Below are 27,834 nucleotides of genomic sequence, written 5' to 3'. Positions count from 1 at the left end.
ACCCAATATTTAACAGTATCCCCTGCAGCCAACTGATCAGAGGTGAGGAGCTACGCAAAGCCCACCTAGTGCCTTTGACTGTGGGAGACCCATAGGGTTTTAGGAGGGCCTCTGAGAATGAGTCAGGTTGTGGAGGTTGAAGTCAACTTTCCTAGGGGATGCTGCACTTTTTTGAGGCAAAGGTACAATTATACCTACACAAATACACACATGTGCATTTTTTGCTAATATGATAAAATGTTAATAATTCTTAAATTTTTTAAAGCCATAAAGGTAGATGATGGATACACAGGGGTTTGTTATATAGTCTTCAAATTGCTCATGTATTTTTGAAATGTTATTAAAATGTTGAGTTTTTTTTTTTAATATTGACATATCTTTTTAAAAATCCCTTAGAAGGTTAACATTTGTGCTCTGCAAATGTGGCAAATACCTGTGGAGAAAGTCTCAGTGGCTGGAACCTAGAGAACCACTGACATTTGCTTTTGTTTTCTGTCTCATTGTAGTTCTCCTGCTCTCCTGCTCTGCACACCCGTTCTCTCTCCCCATGTCAAGACTTTCCTAGCTTAAAACTGACCCCAAAATGGAAGCAAAAATAAAAGGAACTCACAAGTAAATGTCTTGATCTGCTCATTTGTCACTATTTTCCCCCTTGGTGGGCTTGCAGCTGAGGACCTATGCACAAAGCAGGCAAATGCAACCAATTTCTCATTTCACCTTAGCAGCTGTTCTGATTCACCAAAGGATTACACTGGGCAAGAAAGTAGGAGCACAGCTTTTGGCCAAGTAGGACAACTGTTTGTGGTCAGAACACCTGGATTTAAGTCCTAGCTCTAGCACTTTCTGGCTGTGCGCACATGGGCCAGCCACTGCCTCCTCCTAAAGGGATGTCATGTATCAGTGATTTAATCGTTAACTATTCAATGATCCTAAGTACAAAGCAGTCTATAAATACATAAGCTCCTTCTGCCAGGTTGCTTTGGCAATGCTCTCCCAGCCTCCATGGTATCTGTTACTGGAGATGATGAGGCCATGGGTTTTCATTAACCAAAAGGATTAGCTGTCTGGGACGAACTAGGGCAGAGCAAGACCATGTAGAGTGGATTTAGCACAAATAACAGGAGGGACTCAATATTTACACCGATTCAGTTATTTGTTTTCTACTTAGGCCTTACCAGTCCGTAAAAATACACCAGGCTTCCTTTGACCACATCACTGATCTTGCTTGGAGATGTGGATAGTGGTCACTGACGCTGTGGGGGCCACAGACGCTGATAAGAGAAAAAAATGGTGGAGACAGAGTTCTCTCCATAGTGGATCTGAGAGTTACATAAACATCTGCACCTGCTGAGATCATGTTTTGCAGGTAGGAGAATAAAGTGAGGTAATATGTTTAGGCTCCTCTCTGGGCTTATTCTCTGTGTAATACGGTTAATTCCCAACTTCCAAATCATTTTTGATCCAGATGTAGTGTTTTCATCTCCACTGAAACAGTGTTACAAAGGGTTACTGAACTTGCAGGTGAGTCTGCAAGGACTATCAGTACTGCAGCTGGAAGTTATCTTATCGATACTTGAGTGTTAACTCACTCACCTGGGCAGGAGGCAATATAACAGAGCATTGGAGTCAAATCCTGACTCCCCTACTTCCTAGCTATGTATGTGGCCCTTGGCAGCTACTGAACTTTTGATGCCTTTTATAGATTAGAACAGTCTACCTCTTACAATTTTTTAAAAATATTTTATTTATTTGACAGACAGAGATCATAAGTAGGCAGAGAGGCAGGCAGAGAGAGAGGAGTGGAAAGTAGGCTCCCCGCTGAGCAGAGAGCCTGATGCAGGGCTCCATCCCAGGACCCTGAGATCATGACCTGAGCCAAAGACAGAGGCTTTAACCCACTGAGCCACCCAGGTGCCCCTACCTCTAACAATTTTTATTAGGATTAACCAAGATGATGCATATAAGTCTACCTATAAAATTTCCTGGCATATAGTATGCACTCAACAAATATTAGCTGATTTACTCACTATCCTACATCTTTCTTTTCCTCCTCTGTTCTTTATAACCCAAACAGCATTCAGCTCTTGTGAGTTACAATGTAGCAAATTTGACAGTTTGACAGTGGTGCTTACTCCTTGTCAAGCCCCAAGTAAGGCAGTTTCCAGGTCTGTTATTTCTGGCCCACTAGCACAGTAACCAAAACGTGTAAGATATTTTGACCCAGATGCCGCACAGCCAGCAGGAAAGCCAAGCTTCAGAACTGCCTACTTCTTGTTCCAATATCAGGTAAAAACACACTGAAGGCTTATGTGTATGTGCCACAGAACACCAGGGTTAGAAGGGAAAGAGAATAAAAATACAGCACAGGAAGGAAGGTAAAACACTTTTAAGTGTTGCTGTTTCCCTCCATTCTGCTCAGCCCCATCTCTGGAAAATCAATTTTCCAACTTCTCTGATTGTGAGATACCATGACCTGCTGCTGGGAGCCACAGGGCCAATCCCTCCAAAGAGATCTTCAACCTGTACATATAGCACCATCGCTATAGGTTCTTTCAGCTTGAGGGGATTTGGGAGAGCTAGTCACCTTGGGACTCAGTATCTGTTGCTCTTTCTTGGTTTGGTTTGTTTCTAGCTTTGATAACCATAGAAGAGCTTTTTTTTTTTTTTTTTTTTTAAGATTTTATTTATTTATTTGACAGAGACAGATCACAAGTAGGCAGAGAGGCAGGCAGAGAGAGAGGGGGATGCAGGCTCCCTGCTAAGCAGAGAGCCAGATGCGGGGCTCGATCCCAGGATCCTGGGATCATAACCCGAGCTGAAGGCAGAAGCTTTAACCCACTGAGCCACCCAGGTGCCCCCATAGAAGAGTTCTTAAAGCTCTGTGAGCCAGGCATTCCCTGGGCCGAGATGAAACCCTTCCCATCTAGTGATTCCAGTGGCTTGGGAGGGGTGGACGGGCATGGAATAGAGCCTCTTCACGGCAATGGAGACTTCAGGAGGTCAGAGAATTTGAATATCTTGTTTATAGTTGTGCCAGAGCAGCACTTGGTAAATGTTTGTTAAGCAGATAGTAGCTTGGGATATTGCAAACAGGTCATCTGTTGGGTTTGCTGAAGCCATTTTATCAGCAGATTCTGAAAGGATGCCAGGCTGATATGTCCTAATATACTATTTCCAAAAGTGGACTAATTTCTATTAAAAAAAAAAACTTTAGGTGCGCCTGGGTGGCTCAGTGGGTTAAAGCCTCTGCCTTCGGCTCAGGTCATGATCCCAGGGTTCTGGGATCGAGCCCCTCGTCGGGCTCTCTGCTCAGCAGGGAGCCTGCTTCCTCTGTCTCTCTCTGCCTGCTTCTCTGCCTACTTGTGATTTCTGTCAAATAAATAATATAAATAAAATCTTTAAAAAAAATTAAAAAAAACTTTAAACATCTTCTTTCAGGTGCTACTTATTTAGATGTGGGTCATAACTAAGGGATTCAACTGTGATTTCCCATTATACTAGACTAAAGCTTGCTATTCACAAGAGGTTGATTTTGTAAGCTCCCCCACCCTATCCTCATCTGCCTTATACATGAATTTAAGGTAATACAGAAGCTGAAGTTCTGTAATGGCATCAAACTTAAGGTACTGCAATTATCTCAGTTGAAGGATCCTTAGTCCAGGTCAAGAGGAAGGATTACTTGTTGAGGCCAAGGCTAGTCAGTAGGATGGTATGTAGTGGTTCTTTTTTTTTTTTTTTTTAAGATTCTATTTATTTATTTGACAGACAGAGATCACAGGTAGGTGGAGAGGCAGCCAGAGAGAGAGGAAGGGAAGCAGGCTCCCTGCTGAGCAGAGAGCCCGATGCGGGGCTCGATCCCAGGACCCTGGGATCATGACCTGAGCCGAAGGCAGAGGCTTTAACCTACTGAGCCACCCAGGCGCCCCTGTAGTGGTTCTTCTAAAAACAACAACAAAACAAAAACAAACAAAACCCCCCAAAACAACAACAAAAACCCCCAAAAACCAAAAACCAGGAAGCAAATGCAAGGAGGGCATAGCTTAAATCCCTGGGAAGAATTTAAAATACATTTAAGAATGGAAATTTAGGGGCGCCTGGGTGGCTCAGTGGATTAAGCCGCTGCCTTCGGCTCAGGTCATGATCTCAGGGTCCTGGGATCGAGCCCCGCATCGGGCTCTCTGCTCAGCGGGGAGCCTGCTTCCCCTTCTCTCTCTGCCTGCCTCTCTGCCTACTTGTGATCTCTCTATCTGTCAAGTAAATAAATAAAATCTTTAAAAAAAAAAAAAAAAAAATTTAAAAAAAAAAAAAAAAAAAAAAAAAAAAGAATGGAAATTTAAAGGAAACCCTCTGTCAAGTATCTATTCCTACTGATGAAACAATTTGGGGTAAGGTTCTCTACACTTTGGCGTGATTACAATTGTTGATGGAAAATGCCCATGGCTTTTTTAAGGAAGACTTCCACAGACTTTTGAAAAAGATGGGGTTGAGTCACTTACAGACAGGTGTCTACATTAGTGAGGACTTACTGGCTGAAGGCACTATTATACTATATAATAATATAATATATAATAATTAATAATATAGTATATTATATATAATTATACAATATTATAATAATTAATAATTGATATAATAACTAATATACTAGCATGACACCATCTCGGGCCACTCTCAGAATAATTTCAGGATCCCAAATTATCAGGCAGTTAGGAGGTTCTTATCAGATCTTTTGTTGTTGTTGTTGTTTTAAAAAAGATTTTATTTTATTTATTTGACACAGAGAGAAAGAACGCAAGCAGCAGAGGGAGAGGGAGAAGCGGGCTCACCGCTGACCAGGAAACCTGACGTAGGGCTCCATCCCAGGACCCTGAAATCATATGTGAGTTGAAGGCAGACAATTAACAGACTGAGTCACCCAGGTGCCCTTCATCAGATCTTAATAGTGACTAAGAAACTTTACGCACCAGGACATTAGAACTTTGGTCAGCAGTACATAACTTAAGGCAAAAATATCTCTCTGTAACAATTTAGCAAAATAATAAGGCAAAGAAAAATTTTTTTTCAGAATTTTGAACAGCCTCCATCCCCTACCATTTCTTTTCCTCATTTTTAAAATTCAGACTGCATCCCAAAAAAGTTATTTGAATATTAACAATGATCAGTTAGGCTGCTCCTATCCAGGAAGGTGGCATGAATAACAAAGAACCCTTGAATTCTTAAGAACCAGGACTCAATTTTTTAATTTGTAAAGTCAGAACCAAACAACCTACTTTGCAAATTCATTATTAAGATTAAAACAGAGAGCCTAACACAATGTCTAATACTTAGCACTTCATAAATGAAATTTTTTTTTTAAAAAAGATTTTATTTATTTATCTGAAAGAGAGTGAATGAGAGCAAGAGCATGAGAGGGGGGGTAGGGTGAGAGGGAGAAGCAGATGCCCCGCCAAGCAGGGAGCCCATTGTGGGACTCAATTTCAGGACTCCAGGACCAGAGCTGAAGGCAGCTGCTCAACCAACTGAGCCACCCAGGCACCCCAAATAAAACTATTCTTATAATGTAAAAATGCATTTTTTTTTTCTGGGCACCTGGGTGGTTCAGCAGTTAGGCATTTGCCTTTGGCTCAGGTCATGTTCCTGGGGTCCTGGGATCTAGCCCCACCTGGGGCTCTCTGCTCAGCAGGGTGTCTGCTTCTCCCTCCCTCTGCCCCTTCCCTTAGCCCCCGCACCTGGCTCATGCTCTCTCTCAAATAAATAACTAAAAAGCATAAATAAAAATGCATTTTCCTCAATGAATCTTAGTAAGAAGAGATGCTGTGTTATAATCAAAAGGAATCACAGTGCTTACAGAATTTCTTATTGCAGTGAATGGCTAACAGGTGCTATCTTTCTAAAAAGATAAAGATCTCCTTCCAGTTTTCACTATAAAAACTGTATATTGATTATGAACTAAAAATACAAGATGGAATAAATTGCCATATCCAGGCATGCAGCCTTTAAGTAAAATTATTATTGGTTAAATTTTACTTATTTTAATAAAGTTCCCTTGGCAAAATCTTTCAACTTCTGAGAGATTAAGATGCTTTTATGATTTTCATCTGAAATGTTCATCAATCCTCAAAGGTAGTGCCAAAATCAAACAATGATGGAAAGCAACCATATTTCTCCGTGACTTTGCATATCAACAAAGAACTTTTCTTTCAAACCTTTTCCCATGCACAAACAGTAGTACTGAACCTGTAATTTAGATTCAGCACTTTATAGAGAAAACAAGCAGAACAATTAAGCATCTTGTCAAGGTCATGTTACATCAAATATCACAATTTTTAAGAGGAAAAATAGATTATAAAAATTATAAAAATGGGGGGTGCCTGGGCGGCTCACTGGGTTAAAGCCTCTGCCCTTGGCTCAGGTCATGATCTCAGGGTCCTGGGATCGAGCCCCAAATAGGGCTCTCTACTCAGCGGGGAGCCTGCTTCCCCCTCTCTGGCTACTTGTGATCTCTGTCAAATAAATAAATAAATAAAATCTTTAAAAAATTATAAAAATGAGCTTGACATTATCACTTATAAAATTCTAGGGCAGATTAATAAACAGATGGCATGTGAGCAGTTGTTTCACTAAGAATAAAGGCATTACCAGCTAACTTCATTTCCTTTCTTGACTTAATATATTAGCAGATTAGGCTACTTCCATAGACAGCGCAATCTGCTTGTCTGCCAAACATGATAAAATTTCTTATGGTGTCCTTTTAGGGAAGATGAAGAACCATAAGCACATCAGTGATTGGCAGTTGCTTCAACAACTGGACCTAAAGTACTGATTAACGGATCCAAGTCACCGGAGCACAGCCTACAGTGACATTCTCACAAGGGTCTGCATGCATTTCATCTTGTTATTTATCATTAATTTGAACAAAGCCACTAAATACTAAAGGCATGCTTCATCAAAACTGAAACAGACACAAGGCAAAGAGAAAGAATCAGAACTCCTTCCTAAGGACCTTTACAAGTTATATCAAATAAGGACAAATGCAGTGCTTCAATTAGGTTACGGAGAGATTGTTTAAGTAATTTAAGGAATGGATTTGGCTTGCCAGCAATGCCTGTAAAGTTCAACAAGAGTTAACAGTAGGATATGTTTATCTAATGGTGATGGTAACAGATAACATCAACATATTCCAATCCTAACAGTCAGGAGAATCATTCTGGCGTCGGCAATACAGCCTCTGGACCCTGCTGTCAGACCACAGAAGAACGGTGTTTAGTGCTGAGCAGTGTATTTAAGAGAAGGATTGGAAGGACCAACGCCAGGTTGGGCTGGAATGGATAACATTTAAGAACTGAGAAAAATGTGAAATCTGAGGGAAGGTGTGAAGAGGTGCCCACACTGAAGAGACAGGACCTTTCTGTCCAGTGTCACAAGTGTGCTATTTATAAACACATGTAGGTGACACGTTTCTAACAATGAAACCCATCCCTTGTAGGAGTGCTGAGTGGCTCTAACTCTGGAAGCAGGGGTTGGATAAAAATCACATGACAGTTATAAGAGGATTTGGCATTAGAGAAGAGGTGTGCCAACCCTGTCTCTAGCTCCAGGACTAGTTTTCTAGTACATGTCTACTCTATTAAGTGGGAATCACAATTCTAAACATTCTAAAGCTTCTGAACAAAATGATTTGTTTTCTAACTTAATATGTGCATAACCTATCAGCACTCAATGTACCCTTCTGAAGTGAGTGAAGACTTGGAACCCTTTGGAAGTCATGAGAAATCTTCCTCAACAGGTAGATTTGGTGACAGTCCTACGCCTGATCTGGAGGAAGCCACTGAGGGAAGTGGGCCTCTATCTGGGAACTCTGAGGGTTTCTGCAGTCCTGAGTCAGTGTGGAAATCAGGCTCTGCTGAACCCACAGGACTGCTGAGAACATTAGGCAGGAGAGGGCAGTGGCAACTCCTTCAGAGCCCTTTCCGAAGTCCATCAACCACTTCCGTATCGCTGGGCTATCTGTTAGGGCCTTCTTAGGCCACAATTCAAGGACAATGAAATCATGTGCCCAGGAGACTCTTCCAGACTTTCTTAATAGCTGTGTTCTTTGCCATTAATGCTAAATCCTCCAGGGGTTTAAATTATAGAAGTGATGTGACTGCACAATTAAATATTAGAAATGACCACTGAGTACATCCTGTTTATTGTTTATGATTTACACGGAAAATGATGGACTGGGGTTGTTGAACAATAAACCAATCATTACATTTAGACCTGGGCTTTTGAAAACTTGCATTCCATTTTAACAGTTCATATATATTTAACAGCTTATATATAAATCCAAATCACAAATAATCTTAAGAGTTAGTTAGCTCAGAGATAAACAATTAAGGAACACAATAGAAAACCACATGGATCTACCTTTAAATATCAGCATTCATATTACAAGGAAGAAGAAAATGTTTAAAAAAAATAGAATTATTAGGTCAAGTCACATAACATAGAGAAGAGAAATAATATTTTTATCAATATTTATACTTATTCCTAATTTACCTTCATATATTCTTAACTTTTCCAAAAGGATCCAAACACTATTTCAGAGAGTCAAACAATATTTTTGTATCTGAACTTTTCCACTTCTGCTTATATTAACTTGTTACAATGAAAATCCTAAAATCCCAATTTTCTCAAAAAAAAATTTTAAGCCAACTCTTATTCAACTTTTCTCCTTCACAGCAGCTGTTTATAGATAGTAGGGAGCCAAGAATGAAGGATAGAAACAGATGGAAAGCAAAAAGTACAACCGCTATCTTAAGTTCAGCTCTCAACACTACTGGTTGAGTTTGGAACCAAAACCTCTTAACAACTGGCATATAATAACTAAATCTTAACAGGCAAAGAAGAAATATTTTCTTTGGGACAGCTGCTACTAGGAGAAGAAAACTGACGTCCCTTAATACTGCCTAAATATAACGGGGCTCCTGGGTGGCTCAGTGGGTTAAAGCCTCTGCTTTCGGATCAGGTCATGAGAGTCCTGGGATCGAGTCCCACATTGGGCTCTATGCTCAGCGGGGAGCCTGCTTCTTCCCCTCTCTCTCTCTGCCTGCCTCTGCCTGCTTGTGATCTCTGTCTGTCAAATTAAAAAAAAAAAAATCTTAAAAAAAAATACTGCCTAAATATAGTTTGTGGCTTACTACAGAGCAATCTGTAGCAATGTCAGTTTAACCAGTAAGCATCACAACTGATCAGTATTACTTAAAGGAAACAAACAACAACACAAAAGAAACAAGAAAAAGAAAAAAAATTAAAAATCACACTAGCCACAAAGTTCCACAATATACACATGAGAATTAGGTTTAATCTGATTTGACTCCTTGACACTAACTGATCGTCAATGAAATATGGTATGGAAAGATCACAGAGTAGAAAACAAGCAAAGATTAGTTTATACAACAGTGACTATATACATCAGAAGGAAAACATGCTAGCTAATGCAACATTAAGGCCTGAATGTAAGCATTTCCAAAGTCACAGAAGCCCCAAAGAACCCCTAAATTACAAAGTCACCACATTACATGCATGCAATGTTCAGTTTTGTTTTACCCATAAAAGGATACACAGTATTTTGCTGTAAATACCAGACACACATTTACAATATATGCAAAAATTAGAATGCAAGTGTTATGTTCCTTATAGTTAAGCCTCAAATGTGCCAACAGTGAAAATTCATTTAAGAACGGAGAAAAGAGATGGAATATAAATACTCAGAGAAATTACACAAATAAAATGTAATTTTGCATTTGGGAAGCCATATAAATATTCCTTTTATGTGTCCCAACTAAATTACCAATGTACTACTCAGATGGATGTACACTCGCTACATGCTTTACAATTTTACTTGCTCAAATGTGGTATTCTAACACCTATCATTCTCTGGTACTGATAGCAAATCACATCTGTAAGTTAAATATTATGTCCATCTTTGTACATATTTGCCTACTGGGTGTGATCACCTAAACGGAAAGCTATGCAATCTTATTCTGGGGTTATATAATTATGGATGACCCTAAAGGCCAAATTTCCCATAAAAACAACTCAACAAAGCTCATTTCCTCACTTTTATAGAAGAATCTGAACGGAACTCTTTTGGAGGGCAAATCTGGGGTCAGGGTCTTCTTTTCTCTTTTAGAGAAAGGAAAATAAGAAAGGAACCATGTTACATGTTCAGTTCTGCTCACAGTCACTAGGTGATCACTCTACTCCTTTTTCACCCAGGGCTTAATTTGGTTTAATATGAAACAACCCATTTTTATTATTTATTTCCAGGGGAATAATTTTATCAAAATAAATTAGTGTAAAGAAACAAATGTACTATGAATAATCCTTATTCAGGAATACTTTAAAGAAATAAATTATAACACAGTAAGGTTTAGATATGTTATAAAAAGATGTGGCCAAATCTGTCCTATACCCCATTAATTTTATGCTTTACACAAGTTGGTACAATTAACCTTCCAGTCTTTTAAGGATCAGATTTCCTCTTGGGATACAATAGAATGAATGTTTAAACACGTGATGCATGTTTTCAGACTTTCTAAAATATTTCTGAACCAAAATTACTTTAAACAAACTGTATCTAATATTTATAAATTTATAAACAAGCATATTTATAAATTTATAAATTAAAAAAACAACACTTATCTAAGAAATGTGCCATGAATCTTCTCAAGTATAATTGTAACCAGGTAGAAAGGGAGAAAGGATTTCATAAGGCCATCTAATTCACCTCATCATACCAAACACTGAGCACACTAGATTGTTCATAAGCTTTACTAACCTTACCTCAAGCACCAACCATAGTAAAACACTCATGCTTTGCTAACCTTACTTTAAGCACATCCACCATTAAGAAAAAGGAAAAAAAAAGTTATTTTACTATCTAACCATTCCAAGGGGATTACATTTAAGATCTTAAAATTTTGTGATGTTTAAGCCAAAATTTTGGCCTTTGTTTCGATTCTAAAAAGTCCTAATTTTAAACAAAGATGGAAGAGTAGACACCTTCCTAAAAAAAAACCACTCAGTATTATGAACCAAGAGGTTCTGATGTAGCAAAAGCAAAGCGACCCATGAAAAAAGCATGTTTTAGAATTCCTTTTATTTCCAATGAAACCAAATTTTACTACTGTTGTGATCACAGTCTTCACATTTGATGCAAATAGGAGAGTTTAATTATAATCACTTAGTGGCAGTACTTCAGACAAAACCAGTAATATGTGCCACGTACATGATTATTTCTTCTGGAGAGAGTTAACTGGTAAGCTTGACTTTACAATTAATACCAACATGTTCAACGAAAGAAAATGGATGCACTGCTTCAACATTCAGCTTGAAAATGTTTAGTACTTTCTGCGAACCTAAATTTAGTTTAGAAAGGTTAATATTCTTCTTTCTAAACTATGGTATAGACTATATATAGGATTTTAAATTTATTTATATATAATTATTTGCACATCAGATTGAGAAGGAATTTGCAGACTGACTTTTAGACATAGTGATCTCATTCAAGGGTTAAAGTTTAAGGGGCTTCTGCAGAGTTGTCAGCGGAAGGGGGGGCCTCCTGGTCAGGCTCAGAGGACGGAGCTGCCGATGCTTCGATGACAGCGGGTGGGAAGTGACGGCGGCACACGGGGCATGTTCCCGACTGGAGGGGGAAAAAAACAAGGTCAGAGCCAAAGAAAAGGTCTTAACTGCCACACAGTATCTTAGCAAGGAAAAAAAAAAACACAAAAAAACCCAAAGAAACAATGGTATCTGTTATCCTAAAATCAAATCAAATAACTTAAAAACAAAAACGGAATCAACTTCAAACCCACATAATCCAGGGAGGCAAAAGTGTGATGCTATTTCCTCTTTATCCCAATCAGATTCTAATTTCTTTGAGGGTGAACAGCGTCTCCTAATCATGTTTGTATCTTTCAGGTCAGTCATCTTTCACTCAGGATTAGTGGAGAGTCTACTACACTCCTTGCTCAGCGCTGTGGAATGTGAGCAAGGAGTCACAGCGTGTGTCCTCACCTGAACTGAGTTAGTTTTTATATTTACTCCATGATGCTTACATTAGAGAAACCACAGACCTAATCAATTCACATATTTGTAACAACAAACCATCCCCTAGGACGGACTTCCCTTACATATGCCGAAGCCTCACTTAAGTGTGTGTCAAAACAGGTAGACTTCAGACCTTCTTTATTAGCCATAAAACCCCTTTTCAAAAAGATATGGAGAGTTAAGTGCCTTCTAAATGATGAAAAATCAACGGTAGAACTAGGAAGGAAGATGGGACAGGGAAAACAGTCATACTGTGAGTACATCTTTGGACCAAAGATTATAGAGATGTGTCACCTGGTGATGATTATCCTCTTGAGAATATGTTTCTTCCCCCAAAGAGATAGCCCTGATAGAAATCATGCTGTTGAACAAAGATTTGTATCTTGGGGATCTTCTCCCAAGAGGAAGGCTTGGGAGGAAAGAGGAAAGGCTTTTTCTTGACGGAAAGAGACTGAGGAGATTATTACTTTGGGTTATAACCAAGTCAATGATAATTCAAAGCTGTACAACATATAAAATGTTTATAATTCAAGGATTTAATTTAACAAGCATTCACTGTGCACCAGCCATATGGACTGAGCCTGAACAACATTTTAGTCAGATGAATGTGGTCTCAATTAACTCCATACCAGCTGTGTAGCCCTGGATGAGTAACAATCACTGGAAAATGAATAAGGATATATCCCAGTATGTTTCAGAGTTACTGTGAGAATTAAATGAGAAAATATACAAGTCATCTACCAGTGCCTGACACATAGCAGGAACATTTAGATCCTTCTTAAGGCTTAGATACTTAATACATGGGATTTTAAATACATGGGAATTTAAATAAAGGAGATATGAAGGACAGAAAAGGTGGAATTTAAGCTGGCCCTGCCTAGATCATCTAATCTTGCAGATGGTATAGGGGGAAAACTACACCAGCTAAGCAAACATAAACAAATGTACACAGGAGTCAATGTGAACAGACAGGCTGGGGGCTAGATCACAGAACGCCTTGAAAGCCAAGAGAGAAATTTTAGATTTTATAGCGGAATGGTGAACATTTCCACACTGGATCTTACAAATCTTAAGTAGAACTCTGACAACCATGAAGTGGCAGTAGAAGGGTAGCAACAGCGAAGAAAGCAAAAGGAAAGAAAGGAAAGGAGGAAGGAGAGGAGGAAGAAAGAAGGGGAAAAGGGAGGGAGTGGCTATAGGGAACAGAGGGAGTTATATCCCTAAGTACATAAGCTGTGAAAGTGATTTGGGAATGTCTACCTTACTGCCTATAAAAATACTTTGTGTAAAAACAGAGTTCACAGAGAAGATTTAAATAATACTCTTTCTTTTTTCCTTAAGTAATTCAAATATAGTTAAAAATTACTGGGTAAATATTTAGGGAGAATATATATAGTTGGAATAGGAGGTTTCCTGTAGGTGATTACATATTTCTCATACACATTTTCAAAGACCTTGATTTATATTAGCAGAATATATGTATATTATTATAGTACTTTGAGAGGTGCCAAAAGCTTTTTTTTGCTTGTGATATTTTTGAAAACACAAATTTCAGGGATATGATTAAAGATCTACTAGGTTTATCCTAAAATGATTTTTTGATATTTAATCATTTCTAAAAGTGATTAAATATACCAAGCAATCAGTGTTATCTATATTGTTTTTCAGAAACATTAGTAGTTTCACATTATCATTAATCTGTAATCATTAAGTTGTAATCAATCTTTAACACTTAATTAAAAAGTACTACAAGTATGTAGCTGAATAAAATAGGCTTAAAAGATACTATCATCACTAACTTTCAGGAGGAACTATTAAAATACTAATTTCAAAAAAAGTAAAAATAAAACTCACCTTCTGTAGCCAAATTGAGACACAAGGTTTGTGAAAGAAATGGTGACAGGGAAGCTCTGTTGCTATATCATCCTTAATATACTCACTGCAACAGATTGGACAGCACTGCTCCTGACCAATTGCTGAAAATCAAAAATAATCTGATCAATCCCATAGAGTTCAATTTTAATAAAACTGAAAACCAACATATTAACTCACAGATGATACCTATGACAGACAGAAGAGCCATCTTTGAAAAAGTAATTGCCAAACATGTTTCTGTAATACATGACAATTTGGAATTTAATAAATACTGCTTTTGTAGAAAAGCTGGCTGGGGCACATTTGTTCCAGCCCATGACTTAATAAATTAAAAATATTCTTCCATTAGGTGAAAGTTTGTCAGAATCTGGCTCCATAGAAAAACTAAGGCAAGTTTCTAGTAGTCAGTATTTTATCTTTCAGGTACATTGATAATATATGAAAACATGAAATGTGTTATCTGACATGAGAGATCATCTTTGTCCTTACCAGTGTGGTCTTCAAGAACAAGGGTCTCTGGAAGACCATCAATGCTTTCCTTACTGGCTGGTGGATTGGCCACCTCAACATCCACTGCCAGAGACTCTAAATGTGCCAGTGCAGTCTGAAAAAGAAGTCACAGCTCCTTGTTAGTAAAAAACTTTAAAACAGTAATAAAAAACAATTTTTTAAGGTATCTTTCAAAATTATATCCACCACTAGTTTCTTCTGCTTCAGTCCCCTGCCCTTTTTGTCTCCTCCCAAAAGGAATCATCGCCACACCAAAACATCAAAAAGTAGCCAAAAAAGCACCGTACTTCTCACAAGAACAACAAAAATCTATCTTGTCTCAAGAATCATCTACTTGCCCACCATATCTATATCTTCAGAAGAGTGGTTACCTCTTCCAACTTATGAGTTTCTGTGTGAAAGCAATAACATGAAACAAAGTGAACACTTTTGGACAGGCTCAACATATGAAAGATAAAATGTGACCGAGGTTACCAAATGATGTTCAAGTTATAGAAGCAAACAAATAATGTATTTCTGAATGGCTGTATCTAGCACTGGCAAAGAGGACACCCACATGACTATTTTTACTAATATTACTGGGTTATCTGAGATGTGAACTTTAATTAGGGGTTCAATGTCTATATAAATTTACCATTCTTTTTTTTTTTTTAAAGATTTTTATTTATTTATTTGACAGGCAGAGATCACAAGCAGGCAGAGAGGCAGGCAGAGAGAGAGGAGGAAGCAGGCTCCCTGCTGAGCAGAGCCCGATGTGGGGCTCGATCCCAGGACCCTGGGATCATGACCTGAGCTGAAAGCAGAGGTTTTAACCCACTGAGCCACCCAGGCGCCCCATAAATTTACCATTCTAACAAAGATGAAAGGAACAATAGATCATATAACATCTTAGTATAATCCTTCTATGGCTTGATTAGCCCTTCCGGCTACAATTAGAACTACAGGTAGGACTTAAATTCATGGGATCCAAAAGGTAGAAACCCAAACACCCATCAACAGATGAATGGATGAACAAAATATGGTTGGTAAAGTGTACAGTCAAATTCAGAGTACTTTGATACTATAATGTAATGTGTCAACTGCTTTATTCTAGTTATAAAGGTTAAAGGAAAAGTTATCACTATAGCACAATAATTTGTTAATAATATACAATATAAAAAGAGGTAAACTGTAACATCAAATACATAAAAGGGAGGAATAAAAGTAGAGTTTTTTTTTAATAAAGATTTTACTTATTTATTTGACAGACAGAGATCACAAGCAGGCAGAGAGGCAGGCAGAGAGAGCGAGGAAGTAAGCTCTCTGCTTTGCAGAGATGCGGGGCTCGATCCCAGGACCCTGAGACCATGACCTGAGCCGGAGGCAGAGGCTTAACCCACTGAGCCACCCAGGCACCCCAAAAGTAGAGTTTTTGTATGTAATATAAGTTTAGTTGTTACAGCATAAAATAGAGTGTTAAGATATTTTACATAAGCCTCATGGTTACCACAAAGCACAAATCTATGTTAGATTCGCAAAAGATAGAGAAAAGTAAATTAAACAATACCACTACGGAAAATCAAGTCATAAAAGAAGGCAGCAAGAGACGGAGAAAGGAAAAAGAGAACTAAAAAATAACTAGACAACAACTAGTAAGATGGTATAAGTAAAGTCCTTACTTATGAACAATTATTCTAAATGTAAATAGACCAAATTCTCTAGGCAAAAGGCAGAAAGTAGCCGGCTGGGTTGAAAAAACAAGACCCAACTATATGCTGCCTACAAGAGATCCACTTCAGCATTAAGGACACACAGGCTCAACGTAAAGGGACGGAAAAAGATATTCCATGCAAACGGAAACCAAAGAGAGCAGGGGTAGCTACACTTGTATCAGAAAAAATAGACTTCAGGCCAACAATGGTAACAAGTGACCAGGTTATTTTTTTAATGATAAAGGGTCAATTCATCAAGAGGATACAATAATGACAAATAAATATGCACCCAATGTTAGAGCACCTAAGTATATTAAGCAAATAAAAGTAGATCTGAAGTGAGATTACACAACAATAAATAATACCAGGGGACTTCAATACCTAACTTTAAAGAATGGATCATCCAGATAGAAAATGAGAAATAAAACATTAGATATGAACTACACTTCAGCTAAAATAGATCTAAGAATATACAAAACATTCCACATAACAGCAAAAGACTACACATTCTTCTCAAGTGCACATAAAACCTTCTCTAGAATAGATCATATGGAAGGTTACAAAACAAGTCTTAGCAAATTTAAGAAGACTGAAATTATACCAACTTTCTTTCTGACCAAAATGGCAAGAAACAAAAAAATCAACAACAGAAAGAAAATGGGAAAATTTACAAATATGTGAAAATTAAAAAACACATTCCTGAAAAACCAATGGGTCAAAGAAGAAATCAAAAGATATCTTGAAATAAAAGCAAATGGAAACAACAGCATGTCAAAACCTACAGGATGATGCAAAGGCAGTTCTGAGAGGGAAGTTTATAGTGATAAATGCCTAAATATGCTACATATTAAAAAAAAAACCTCAAATAAACAATCTAACTTTACAACTCAAGGAAACAGAAAATGAAGAACAAAGTCAAAAGTTGGCAGAAATTAGAGCAGAAATAAATGAAACAGAAATCAGAAAAATACAAAATATGAACAAAACTAAATGTTGTTTTTTGAAAAAATAAACCCAAATGCTAAATCTTTAGTTAGACTAAGAAAAAAAGAAGAGACTCAAATAAAATTAGAAATGAAAAAAGACGTTATAGCTGATACTACAAAAATACAAAGGATCATAGGAGACTACCACGAATAATTATACACCAACAAATTGGATAACCTATAAGAAATGGGTAGATTCCTAGAAACGTACATAACATGCTGACATCAAGAAGAAACAGAAAATCTGAACACACTAACAGAAGTAAGAATATTGAATCAGTAGTCAAAAATTTCCCCCCCCAAAAAGCCCAGGATCAGATAGTTTCCCTGGACAATCCTATCAAACATTTAATGAATTAAAAGCCAATCCTTTTCAAGCTCTCCCAAAAAAATGAGAAAGAGGGAATACCCTCAAATTCACTGTTTAAAGCCAGCATTATCCTGATGCCAAAGTCAGATTAGGACATAAGAAAGAAAATTAAAGTCCAATCACCCTGATGAACATAGATGCAAAAATCCTCAACTAAATACCTGCAAGCTGAACTCAACAGCACCTGAAAAGGTTCATAGACCACAATTAAGTGGGATTTATCCCTGGATGCAAGAATGGTTGCAACACATGCAAGTCAATAAATGTGGTATTACAGAGTAAGAGATAAATATCATATGATTATCTTAATAAACACTGAAAAAAACATTTGATAAAACTATCATTCTTTCACAATAAAAGCTCTCAACAAATTAGGTACAGAAGGAACGTACCTCAACGTAATTAAGGTATCCATATATGACAAGACCACAGCTAATATCATAATCAACAGTGAGAGGCTAAATGCTTTTAAGATCAAGAACAAGATAAGGGTGCCCAATCTCAGCACTCCTATTCAATACAGTACTGAAAGTCCTAGCCAGCGCAATCAGGCAAGAAAAAGGAATAAAAGGCATCCAAATTGGAAAGGTGGAAGTAAAACTGTCTTTGTTTGCAGATTTTGTCTTTTACATAGCAAATCCCAAAGACTCCACCAAAAAGTTGTTTGGACTAATTAACAAATTCAGGGAAGCTGTATAGTATAAAGTCAAGATACAGAAATCAGTTGTGTTTCTGTATACTAACAAAGAAATATCTGAAAAAGAGATAAGACAATCCCAATCACAATGCATCAAAAGCAATAAAGTACTTAGGAATAAACTTAACCAAGAAGGTGAAAGATTCCATTTACTGAAAACTGAAAGACAAAAGAGAATGAAGATATAATGGAAAGATATTCCATGTTAAGGAACTGGAAGAATTAATATTAAAATGTCCACACTACCCAAAGCAATCTACAGATTTAATGCAATTCCTATCAAAACTCCAATGGCACTTTTGACAGAAATAGAAAAAAATTCCTAAAATTTGTATGGAACCACTAAAGCCCTGAATGGCCAAAGCAAAGAACAAAGCTGGGGGTATCACACTTTCTCATTTCAAACTATACTACAAAACTGCAGTAATTGAAAACAGTATGGTAGTGACATAAAAACACTTAGACCTGTGGAACAGAATCAAGAACCCAGAAATAAATCCTGGCATATATGGACAATTAATATTTTTGACCAGGGAGCCAGGAATTTTCATTGGAGGAAGTATAATGGCTTTAATAAATGATATTGGAAAAACCAGATAAACACACATAGAAGGATAACTGCATATATAAACTGTATCACTACCTTAACGCCACTCACAAAAATTAACTCCACATGGATTAAGGACTTTTTAAACATAAAACCTGAAACCATAAAATTTCTAGAAGAAAACACTGGTCCATGACACTGATCTTGCCAATGATTTTTTGAGTATGACAACAAAGGCACAGCAACAAAAGCAAAAATAACTAAGTGGACGACATTAGATTAAAAAGCTCCTGTGTATCAAAAGAAACCATTAACAAAATGAAAAATCAAACTACGGAGTGGAGGAAAATATTTGCAAATCATATATCTGATAAGACATTGATACCTGAAACATAAAAGGAACTCTTACAACTCAGTAAAAAAGAAACCAAAACCAAAACCAAAAACTGACTTAAAAATGGGTAGAGGAAATGAGCACATATTTTCCCAAAGAAGACATACAAACAAGTAAGTACATAAAAAGATGCTTAACATCACTAATCATCAGAGAAATGCAAATGAGAATCACAGTGAGGTATCACCTCACAAGGGTTAACAACGGCTATCACCAGAAAGACAAGAAAGAACAAGTATTGGCAAAGATGTGGAAATAAGGGAACCCCTTGGGAACTTTTGGTGAGAATATAAATTGGTACAGTCATCATGAAAAACAGTATAAAAGTTCCTCCAAAAATTAACAGAACTACCGTATGATCCAACAATTTCACTTCTGAGTATACATCTAAAGAAAATGAAGTCAGGATCTTGGAGCGATATGTGTACTCCCATGTTCATTGCAGTATTATTCACAATAGCCAAGATATGGAAATAACCTAAGTGTCCATCGACAGATGAACAGATAAAGATGAGGTACCTATATATACACACTGGAATATTATTCAGCCATAAGAAAGAAAAAATTCCTGCTAACTGAAATATGTCAGACAGAGAACGTAAGTACCCAATCATATAATTTACAGGTGGAATCTAAAAAACCTGAACTCACAGAAACAGAGAGTAGAAGGGTGAGGAATAGGGGAAGCAGGGAGATGGTGGCCAGAGGGTACGAACTTCCAGTTATAAGATCAATAAATTCTGGGGATCTATGCAAACAGGGTGATATAATTAACAATACTGTATTATATACATGAAAGTTGCTGAGAGTAAAAATCTCAAATGTTCTTACCACAAGAAAGAAATGGAAATTATGTGAGGTGATGCAGGTGTTAACTAACCCTGCAGTGATAATCATTTTGTTCAATGTAAGTGTATCAAACCAACACCTTGTACACCTTAAACTTATAAAATGTTATATGTCACTTATACCTCAATAAAGCCAAGAAAAATGTGGTATATACATACAATGAAATATTACTGAGCTTTCAAAAGCAAATTCTGACACATGCTACAACACAGATGAACCTTTAAAGCATATGCTGAGTGAAATAACTGGTCACAGAAGGATAAATACAGATGCCACTTAAATGAGGTACCAAATGTAGTAAAACTCAGAGCCTAAGTAGAATGGTAGTTGCCATGGGTTGGGGAGAGGAGGGAGCAGGGAGTTACTGTTTACAATGTACTTAATGTTAATGCTACTTAACTGTATACTAAATAATGGTTAGGTAATTTTACATTATGTGTATGTTACCACAATAAAAAGGAGGCTGGGCCTCCCATGTAGGAGGATTCTACCTGACAGTTAACATTGCCCTCTCTTGGATGGCAGACATAACCTTTTGTATACTCTTCAGGATTTAGCCTGGATAATCTCACAGTGAATTATGTCTTTCCAAAAAGAATTTGAGGTAACTTACAACGGACGATATGGCCAAGGCCTAAGCAAAGTCAGAACAAAGAAAAGGAGAAAGCAAAAAAGGTTCATCATAAGAGTTAGTAAATACACCTAATAATTCTGAACACCAATTTGACTCTGAGTTTGCAGAAACTGCAAAAAGAAAAAGAGTGTGCCAGAAAAGGAATTATTGACTCTTAGCTCCAAATTCACCTTCCATTTCTGTCTGTTAAAATAGATCTGGGCCTTTTGAAAATTTTTCCCTTGTTGGCCAACATGACCTTAGGTTTTGTCAGTAGGGGGCTCTGGCAAAATCTCACAGAAGTACTTTGCTTCTTGGTTCTAGTGGGCTTACTGGGCAGGCCCCTGTAGTGTGGAAGGGTTTCCTATGGTGGGCTTCTGTGTCACAGATGACTTCTCCAGCACGAGGCACCTCTAGCGCCAGTGGCTTCTCCATCGCCTGGCTCCAGAAGCACATGTCATTTCTCCAGTGCTTGACACATGCTGTATAAGGTAGCCAGCAGCTAACCCTGGCACCTATCTTCAGTGGCTTTGCAGCAGTGTGCTTCCAGTTAGTCACGTCCTTGTAAACAGTTTCTCTAGCACTCCAGAAGGCGGATTTCCAGCAAGTTCTGCCAGCAGAGTAGCACAAGCACTTCTCTAAGAGCCACAGCTGTGCCCTCCCAACACCCTGGATCTCAGCCCCAAGCGGAGGTGGGGGTGGGGTGTGTGTGCTCTTCCTAAGGTTATTCCTTAAATCTGCTATTTCTGCTTCTGGCCAACAGAAATGAAATGTTATCAATACAAAGCCTGATTACAAATAATCACATTAATCACAATCAAACTACCACTGGGGTCCACTGCAATGAAGTGCCAACTAATACATGTGTCTTGGGAGCCCAGGTGCCTGCTGCACTTCACCTTATGGCAATAATGATGACTATAAAATCTAATGTGGGATGAGATCCTTTAGAGTGTCCCTGCTCATACGAAGAGAAAAGAAACTCAGGGCCACTAACTCTCAGAGCAAGGTACTGTGTAAGAACCACAGTTTCCATGGTAGCCCTAGAACAAATATCTTATCTCTGAAAATCAAACACAAAATTTAATTGTGTGAACTGCTAAATTAAAATGAGAGTTGTCCTGCAAGTTTCTCAAAAGTTGTGTCACTGGCTTAACGAGGATTCTGATACTTAAAATGGGAACATCTGGTTGGACTCAGTGGAAACAGACTATTTTGAATTCCCAAGTCACTCAGAGCCTCCTTCTTCCAGTAGAAGTAGCATACCTTCCATAGACCAGCTTTTCTCATCGTGAGAATCCTGTGATAATCTCGCTAGGAGTGTGTATCTCTTATTACTTCTATGCCCAACAGTGAATTATCGAAAACAACATCATTCAAAAAAAGGGCAGGAGGATCGAGAACACATACTCTTCAGCAATGTAGGTTTAGGTCACTCCATCAGGTAAAGATTCCTAACCAGCTGAGATTCTTGCTGAAGGCACACAAAATATGGAATGGGTTACAGAAGAAGGAAACCACAGGTATCAACTATAGCCTGCGACCAAATATAAAAACAAGGACTAGTAGGCTTTGCATATTTTCTATGAGCTTGTTATGTGTTTATTTGCATCTGCTAACCATTTTCTTTTTCCTTCCCATTTTTATTTCATATAGCAGTTAACTTTACAATTTAATCTTTATATAAGAGAATGTTCAATGTGACTGACTGAATTTGTAGAGTAATTAATATTTAGTGATGGATATAATGACCCTTGGGAGTCTGCTCATCTGTTCATTCTTGAGAAAGGGTGAAAACCTCTCCATTTTAAGAATAGGTGTATCTCGTTAGGTGGAACAGTTGCACTGCTGTTGAAAGGAGCTCAAATGCGTGTAGAAAGGTGTATGGGATCCAACTGGACTGTTCTCCAGTTATTACTGCTCCTCAAATCCAAGTTCACTGTTTTTGTCAGCTCTGTGAAAATGGATTTGGGCTATTTAAGTATTTTCCTCTGATAGCTGTCACACTGTTAATTAAGCTTTGTTCACAGAAGACGCTGCAGAGACACTGCAGAAGGAAAAGGGCTTGCTTCTAATCCCAGTGTGTCTACTTGACACAGGCTTCCATGGCATGCGTGGTTCTCTCCAGCAGCAGACTCTGGCAATGCCCACAGCTTCTCCAGCATCTAGCTCTTGTAATGCATGCTGCCAGCAGCACTCAGGGGCCAGCAGCTCCCCCAGCATCCACCTTGGACAGTTCTGTAGCAGACTGCTTCCAGTTAGACATCTCCCTATAAATAGCCTTCCCCGGCAGCACCCCAGGGCTGATTTCCAGCAAGTTCTGCCAGTGCAGCACTAGACTTCTCTGCCATTCAGCAAGTCACAGCTGTGCCAACTCCATCAAAGTTTGAATCCCAGCCCTGGAGTGGAGTGGGGATTCTTTCTTAGGTGATCTGAGCCCAACATGTGGTGGCCATTCCTTGTATGTGCTTTTTCTATATTCTTTAGAAATATCTTTATTTCTTACTAAGTAAATCCTTATTACTCTAATCACCAATTATAGTTAACAATTCTTTATATTAAACTTCCCCATCAGGAAACAGAAAATGGAAAGTAATAGCCTATTACTTGTCCCTTCTTTCTCATATAACTATAATCATGAATCTCCTCCAATTCCCTGCGTACTTCTCAAGACAGAATGCAAGAATTCATATGTATTAGTACCACACGTTAAAAAAAAAAGGGGGGGATACTATTTAAAGCAAATTCCATTTTTGGTAAGATACTTATGCTTTGATACATGTTTGTCTCTATAGGTTCATTATTCCTTTATGATGATTATCCGCCCATTTGCAGTGCTAATACATACGTGGAATTTCACATATGTAAAAATAATTTATTGGCTTGGTACTGACAAATACCTAAGGTGATCTGGAGTCACTTTTAAGTAACAAGAGTAAGAGAGACTCCTTTAAAACCACTGCTATGAAAATCCATAAAAATACAAAAATCTATCTACACCTCAAGCAGTATAATATATTTTTATAAGTTAGTCCAAATGTCAGAAAGACAAAATAGACTAAACAGCACAACTGGAACATACTTAGGTTTAAAGTAGCATAATCCTTTGTCAGTACAAAATCTGGTTTTTAAAGAATAAAACACTATTTAGTTTTGAAAGAATGAAGATTTATAACAAGTGATTTAATACTGATTTTTGAATGATAACTGAATCCAGATTTGCCAGATGATTACCACCTGTTTGACTGATTTGAATAAATTTTCAATACAGCCATTTACTTAGAACTTACACTGCACCAGCTATTTTACTATGTGCTTTAACATAATGCTGAAATAATCCATAAGGTAAATTTTATTATTCCCATTTTATAAACGAGGACCTGAAACTTGAGGAGGTTAAATGAATGGTGCAAGGTCACACTGCCAAAATAAATCCATCTAACTCAAAAGCACATGCTCTTCCCTCATGAACTACTTTCTTAAGGCCGATAACACAGTATATATGAGGTGCTCTGTAAGTGTGTAAAGACTTTCCAGGGGCCCATGGGCGTGGAGAGTCTTAAGAGACTCAATTTCAATTCAATGAACTTTCTTTCATAACCTTTTCTCAAACCGATCTGCCTAAAAATGTACCTGCAGTCAAAGAATCATTGCTGGTTCTACATTCCCATATTCCTTTTTATATTAATCTTCTCTCACCTTATAAATAAAAGCATACTTTTTACCCATTCAAAGGGGCAATATGAAATACTAGGGTCAAACTGAAGTAATGACTGAGTAACTTTTATTTATTTATTTATTTATTTTTGACAGATCACAAGTAGGCAGAGAGACAGGCAGAAAGAGAGAGAGAGGAGGAAGCAGGCTCCCTGCTGAGCAGAGAGCCCCATGCGGGACTCAATCCCAGGACCCTGGGATCATGACCTGAGCCGAAGGCAGAGGCTTTAACCCACTGAGCCACCCAGGCACCCCATGAGTAACATTTTTGTAGGCAGGCTCCAGTCACCTGCTTTCAAGAAAACTGGAGGATCTAGATAATCTGTCAAGTTGATGTGACTCTGGCAAATTGCTCAGAAAAACTAAATGATATTACTATGATAAACTCCTTCCATTCCCACCAATTTATTATGTGAATGAGGTTTCTCAAGCTTACATTCATAAAGATGAAAAGCAAAACTGATGTTGAACTATATCTCATTTTAGGACTACATAAAATTTAATTTTATGGTAAAATTTTACTTTATGTTTCAATATTTATCAACATTTATAAATTTGTTTTTGATCAGTTGGATGCCACAATCAATTTCAACTCAATCTAAACCAATTTTGTTTATTTAAATTCTTTTTATTTTTAAAGATTTTATTTATTTATTTGACAGGCAGAGCGCACAAGGAGGCAGAGAGGCAGGCAGAGAGAGAGGAGGAAGCAGGCTCCCTGCTGAGCAGAGAGCCCGATTCGGGGGTCAATCCCAGGACCCTGGGATCATGACCTGAGCCGAAGGCAGAGGCTTTAACCCACCGAGCCACCCAAACATCTTGAACATGTTTTTATTGCAAAAAGATATGACAGGGTAAACAATACTGTTTAGGGTTTATGTTAAAAAATTTTAGATGTCAATAGAAATGTGCAAAGGGAAATATTTTTTTTCCAAAACCGGTTTGGAATAAAAAGCTTTATTATCATTGTATTAAACAGTTAAAGATCTTAAATATTTCGTCCTGTTCGCACCCAAATTTGAGACAAGATAGGAGACACATGTTTATTGTCAATATTTTCACCAAAAGCCTCCATCTGGAAAAACAGACCAGTCTGGTATTAGGAAAATAACAGAAATGAAAACAACCAGTGCTGCAAAGAGATCAGAATGCTTGAGAAAAAAAAACAAATAAAAGCACACAGTCTGTCTTTTTAGTTGTTGTTTCATTTAAAAACTGTTGTTAAATTTAAAAGGAAAAATCATAAATTATAAATTATTTCAGATAAATTATTATAATTTATAATAATATAAATTATAAATTATTTCATGATTAAATAACTGGATACTAGACATAGAAAAAGAAAGATTTCTAGAATGGTAAGAAGACTGAACTGTATTTATTGTCAACTGAATTCAAATAAAATAAAGCTGAGCATTAAAGCTGAGGAAGCTGTTAAACTGTAGTGAAGGGAGACACTTAACACCATCAGTCAGAAGCAGGAGGACAGATAGGTCAGAATGACCTGTCACTGGGTTCCCTAAGAGCATCAGCCAACATTGTGGAGACTGTAAGTTCCCTGGACACTCTATGCGTCTTCTTAACTCTTTCTTTGCCCACTCTGCTAGTGCTTCTACACAGTATGACCAATCTTTCTGCGGCTTCTTTCGAGAAGCCAATCAAATGTCACATTTCCTATTGGTAACAAATAATAAAACTTCTATTTTAATTCTCTTTCTTTTTAAAGATATCTCTATACTGCAGGAAATCATAAACCACTAGCATACTAATGGGAAAAACTGTTTAAGAACTATGAAACCAGACTCTAGGGTATATATATTCCATTGTAGTCACTTAAAATTACTGAACTCAAGGAAGTTAGTGATCCTTGATCTTTACATATTCTATTTCTGATACAAGCTATCATACTGTGCCACTATTTCATGTGTTGGACTCTAGTAAGGCAAGAAATAATCTGCAAAAAGTCCTAAGTGTCTTGCCTTAAGATGTTCTTTCTGACTTTTCTCCTAGTATACACAGTATTCCCGCTATGGTTACTTTAAAAAAAAAAGTGATGCCAAAGCAGACCTATCTTAAGTGTGTATGTGTAGATAGATAGGTCGGTCTATCTATGCACCCACCTACCTATCTACTATCTAATTTATGAGTCTAAACTGGACTTTCTAACCTCAGAAAATTTCAAGATAAGATGCTGTTATAATGTCTCTGAAAGTTTTCTCATTCATTTTTGTTCTCTCACTTTTGACTGATTCACACTATTATTTTTCTACTTTGGAAATCACTTCAGAAATAATAATTTGAAAAAAGACTTTTAATAATGAAATCCACTAGTGCAGTGGAAGTTTCCAAACATGAGAAGTTTGGGCTTCTGACCTTATGCAAATACAATTACAAGTAAGTATTTGTGTTTTAGTCAAATAAGGAAAAGAAGGCAAGACAAAATTATGTGCCACACTTATTTAAGTATATACGTGTATGGAGATAATGGAAGTAAAATTTCTAACTTTGTTAAGTGGCATTAGAAGCCATGAGGACAAAAAAAGAGAAGTGATTTGTAATATATCCTTAGAGATTGTCAATTTCATTTCACAAATATACCTGTGTGTGTGTATAAAATATTCAGATTCACAAACCAGTTAATTCAATAAAGGAAAAGTGTATTTTCTAAATGTAAGCAAAACATTTTCTATTCTGCACTAACTAGGAAATACTACAAATTACAGGCAATTTGGCAGAATGTCTAGAGTAATTTATGTACATATACTAGTGGCAATCACTATTCAGTAAACGTTACTGACAAAAAACTACTCACCTTTTCCTAAAAGCAGTTATAAAAACCTTCAATTTTTATTATTTTGCATCCCACCAACTTAAAATATGGGCATCAGTGTGAGTCATTAAAATACCTCCATAGCCTGGGCTAAGCGTTCTTCCAATGCCATGTAGGTGAGGAACTGAGGATCCACATAAGAAATCGCTTCAGCAACTCCTAGTCCATCTGCAAAACCGTCAAACAGGCTGGGAAAAAAAAAATACAAACATGATTTGGGAAATCTTTATGAAGACACAATTATATTAGCACACCAACAGTGTAAGTAGAAAACATTAAATATTTTAATGATATTTTAAATATAAAAATATTTTAAAATAAACAAAATCCTTTAATAGAAATCTTGTGTGATAAGGGGCAGGAAGAACCCAACAGAAAAGTAAAATACTAAGCATAAGAAGTTAGAATACCACTATCTCTCCCAATACGCTGCCATATTCATGACATAAAATTTATAGGAAAATTCTTACGTTTCTAGTTCTAGCTCCAGGGATAGCTTAGGGCAGGGATAAAGGTAGTACTTTTCCCTCTTATCTTTCCCATAATTTCCCCTTCTGTTCCTTTGAACTGCAAACCTAAATTTACATGAGATCATGGTAAAGACAGTTACTGCACATTTATTTCAATTCTATCATAGTCAAAGCCTCTTTTTCTTT

At 37.3% G+C, this 27,834-nt stretch overlaps 1 protein-coding gene across 2 annotated transcripts in view; it reads right to left on the bottom strand.

Annotated features, from left to right (window-relative positions):
* Window positions 1-10,922: 10,922 nt before the first annotated feature.
* PJA2 (praja ring finger ubiquitin ligase 2) overlaps window positions 10,923-27,834 on the bottom strand; it is a 70,160-nt gene continuing 53,248 nt past the window's right edge. For both annotated transcript variants that reach the window (XM_080804851.1, XM_080804852.1), the window contains 4 exons: window positions 27,255-27,366; window positions 14,464-14,578; window positions 13,954-14,075; window positions 10,923-11,692 (listed from right to left, as the gene is read on the bottom strand). In XM_080804851.1, the coding sequence (XP_080660977.1) occupies window positions 11,567-11,692; window positions 13,954-14,075; window positions 14,464-14,578; window positions 27,255-27,366 (475 nt within the window). In that variant the 3' untranslated portion in view covers window positions 10,923-11,566. The remainder of the gene's footprint in view (window positions 11,693-13,953; window positions 14,076-14,463; window positions 14,579-27,254; window positions 27,367-27,834) is intronic.

The sequence above is a fragment of the Martes martes genome, assembly GCF_963455335.1.
Source record: "Martes martes genome assembly, chromosome: 5".
NCBI classification, from domain to species: Eukaryota; Metazoa; Chordata; class Mammalia; order Carnivora; family Mustelidae; genus Martes; species Martes martes.
This window is presented reverse-complemented; position numbering and strand designations above follow the sequence as displayed.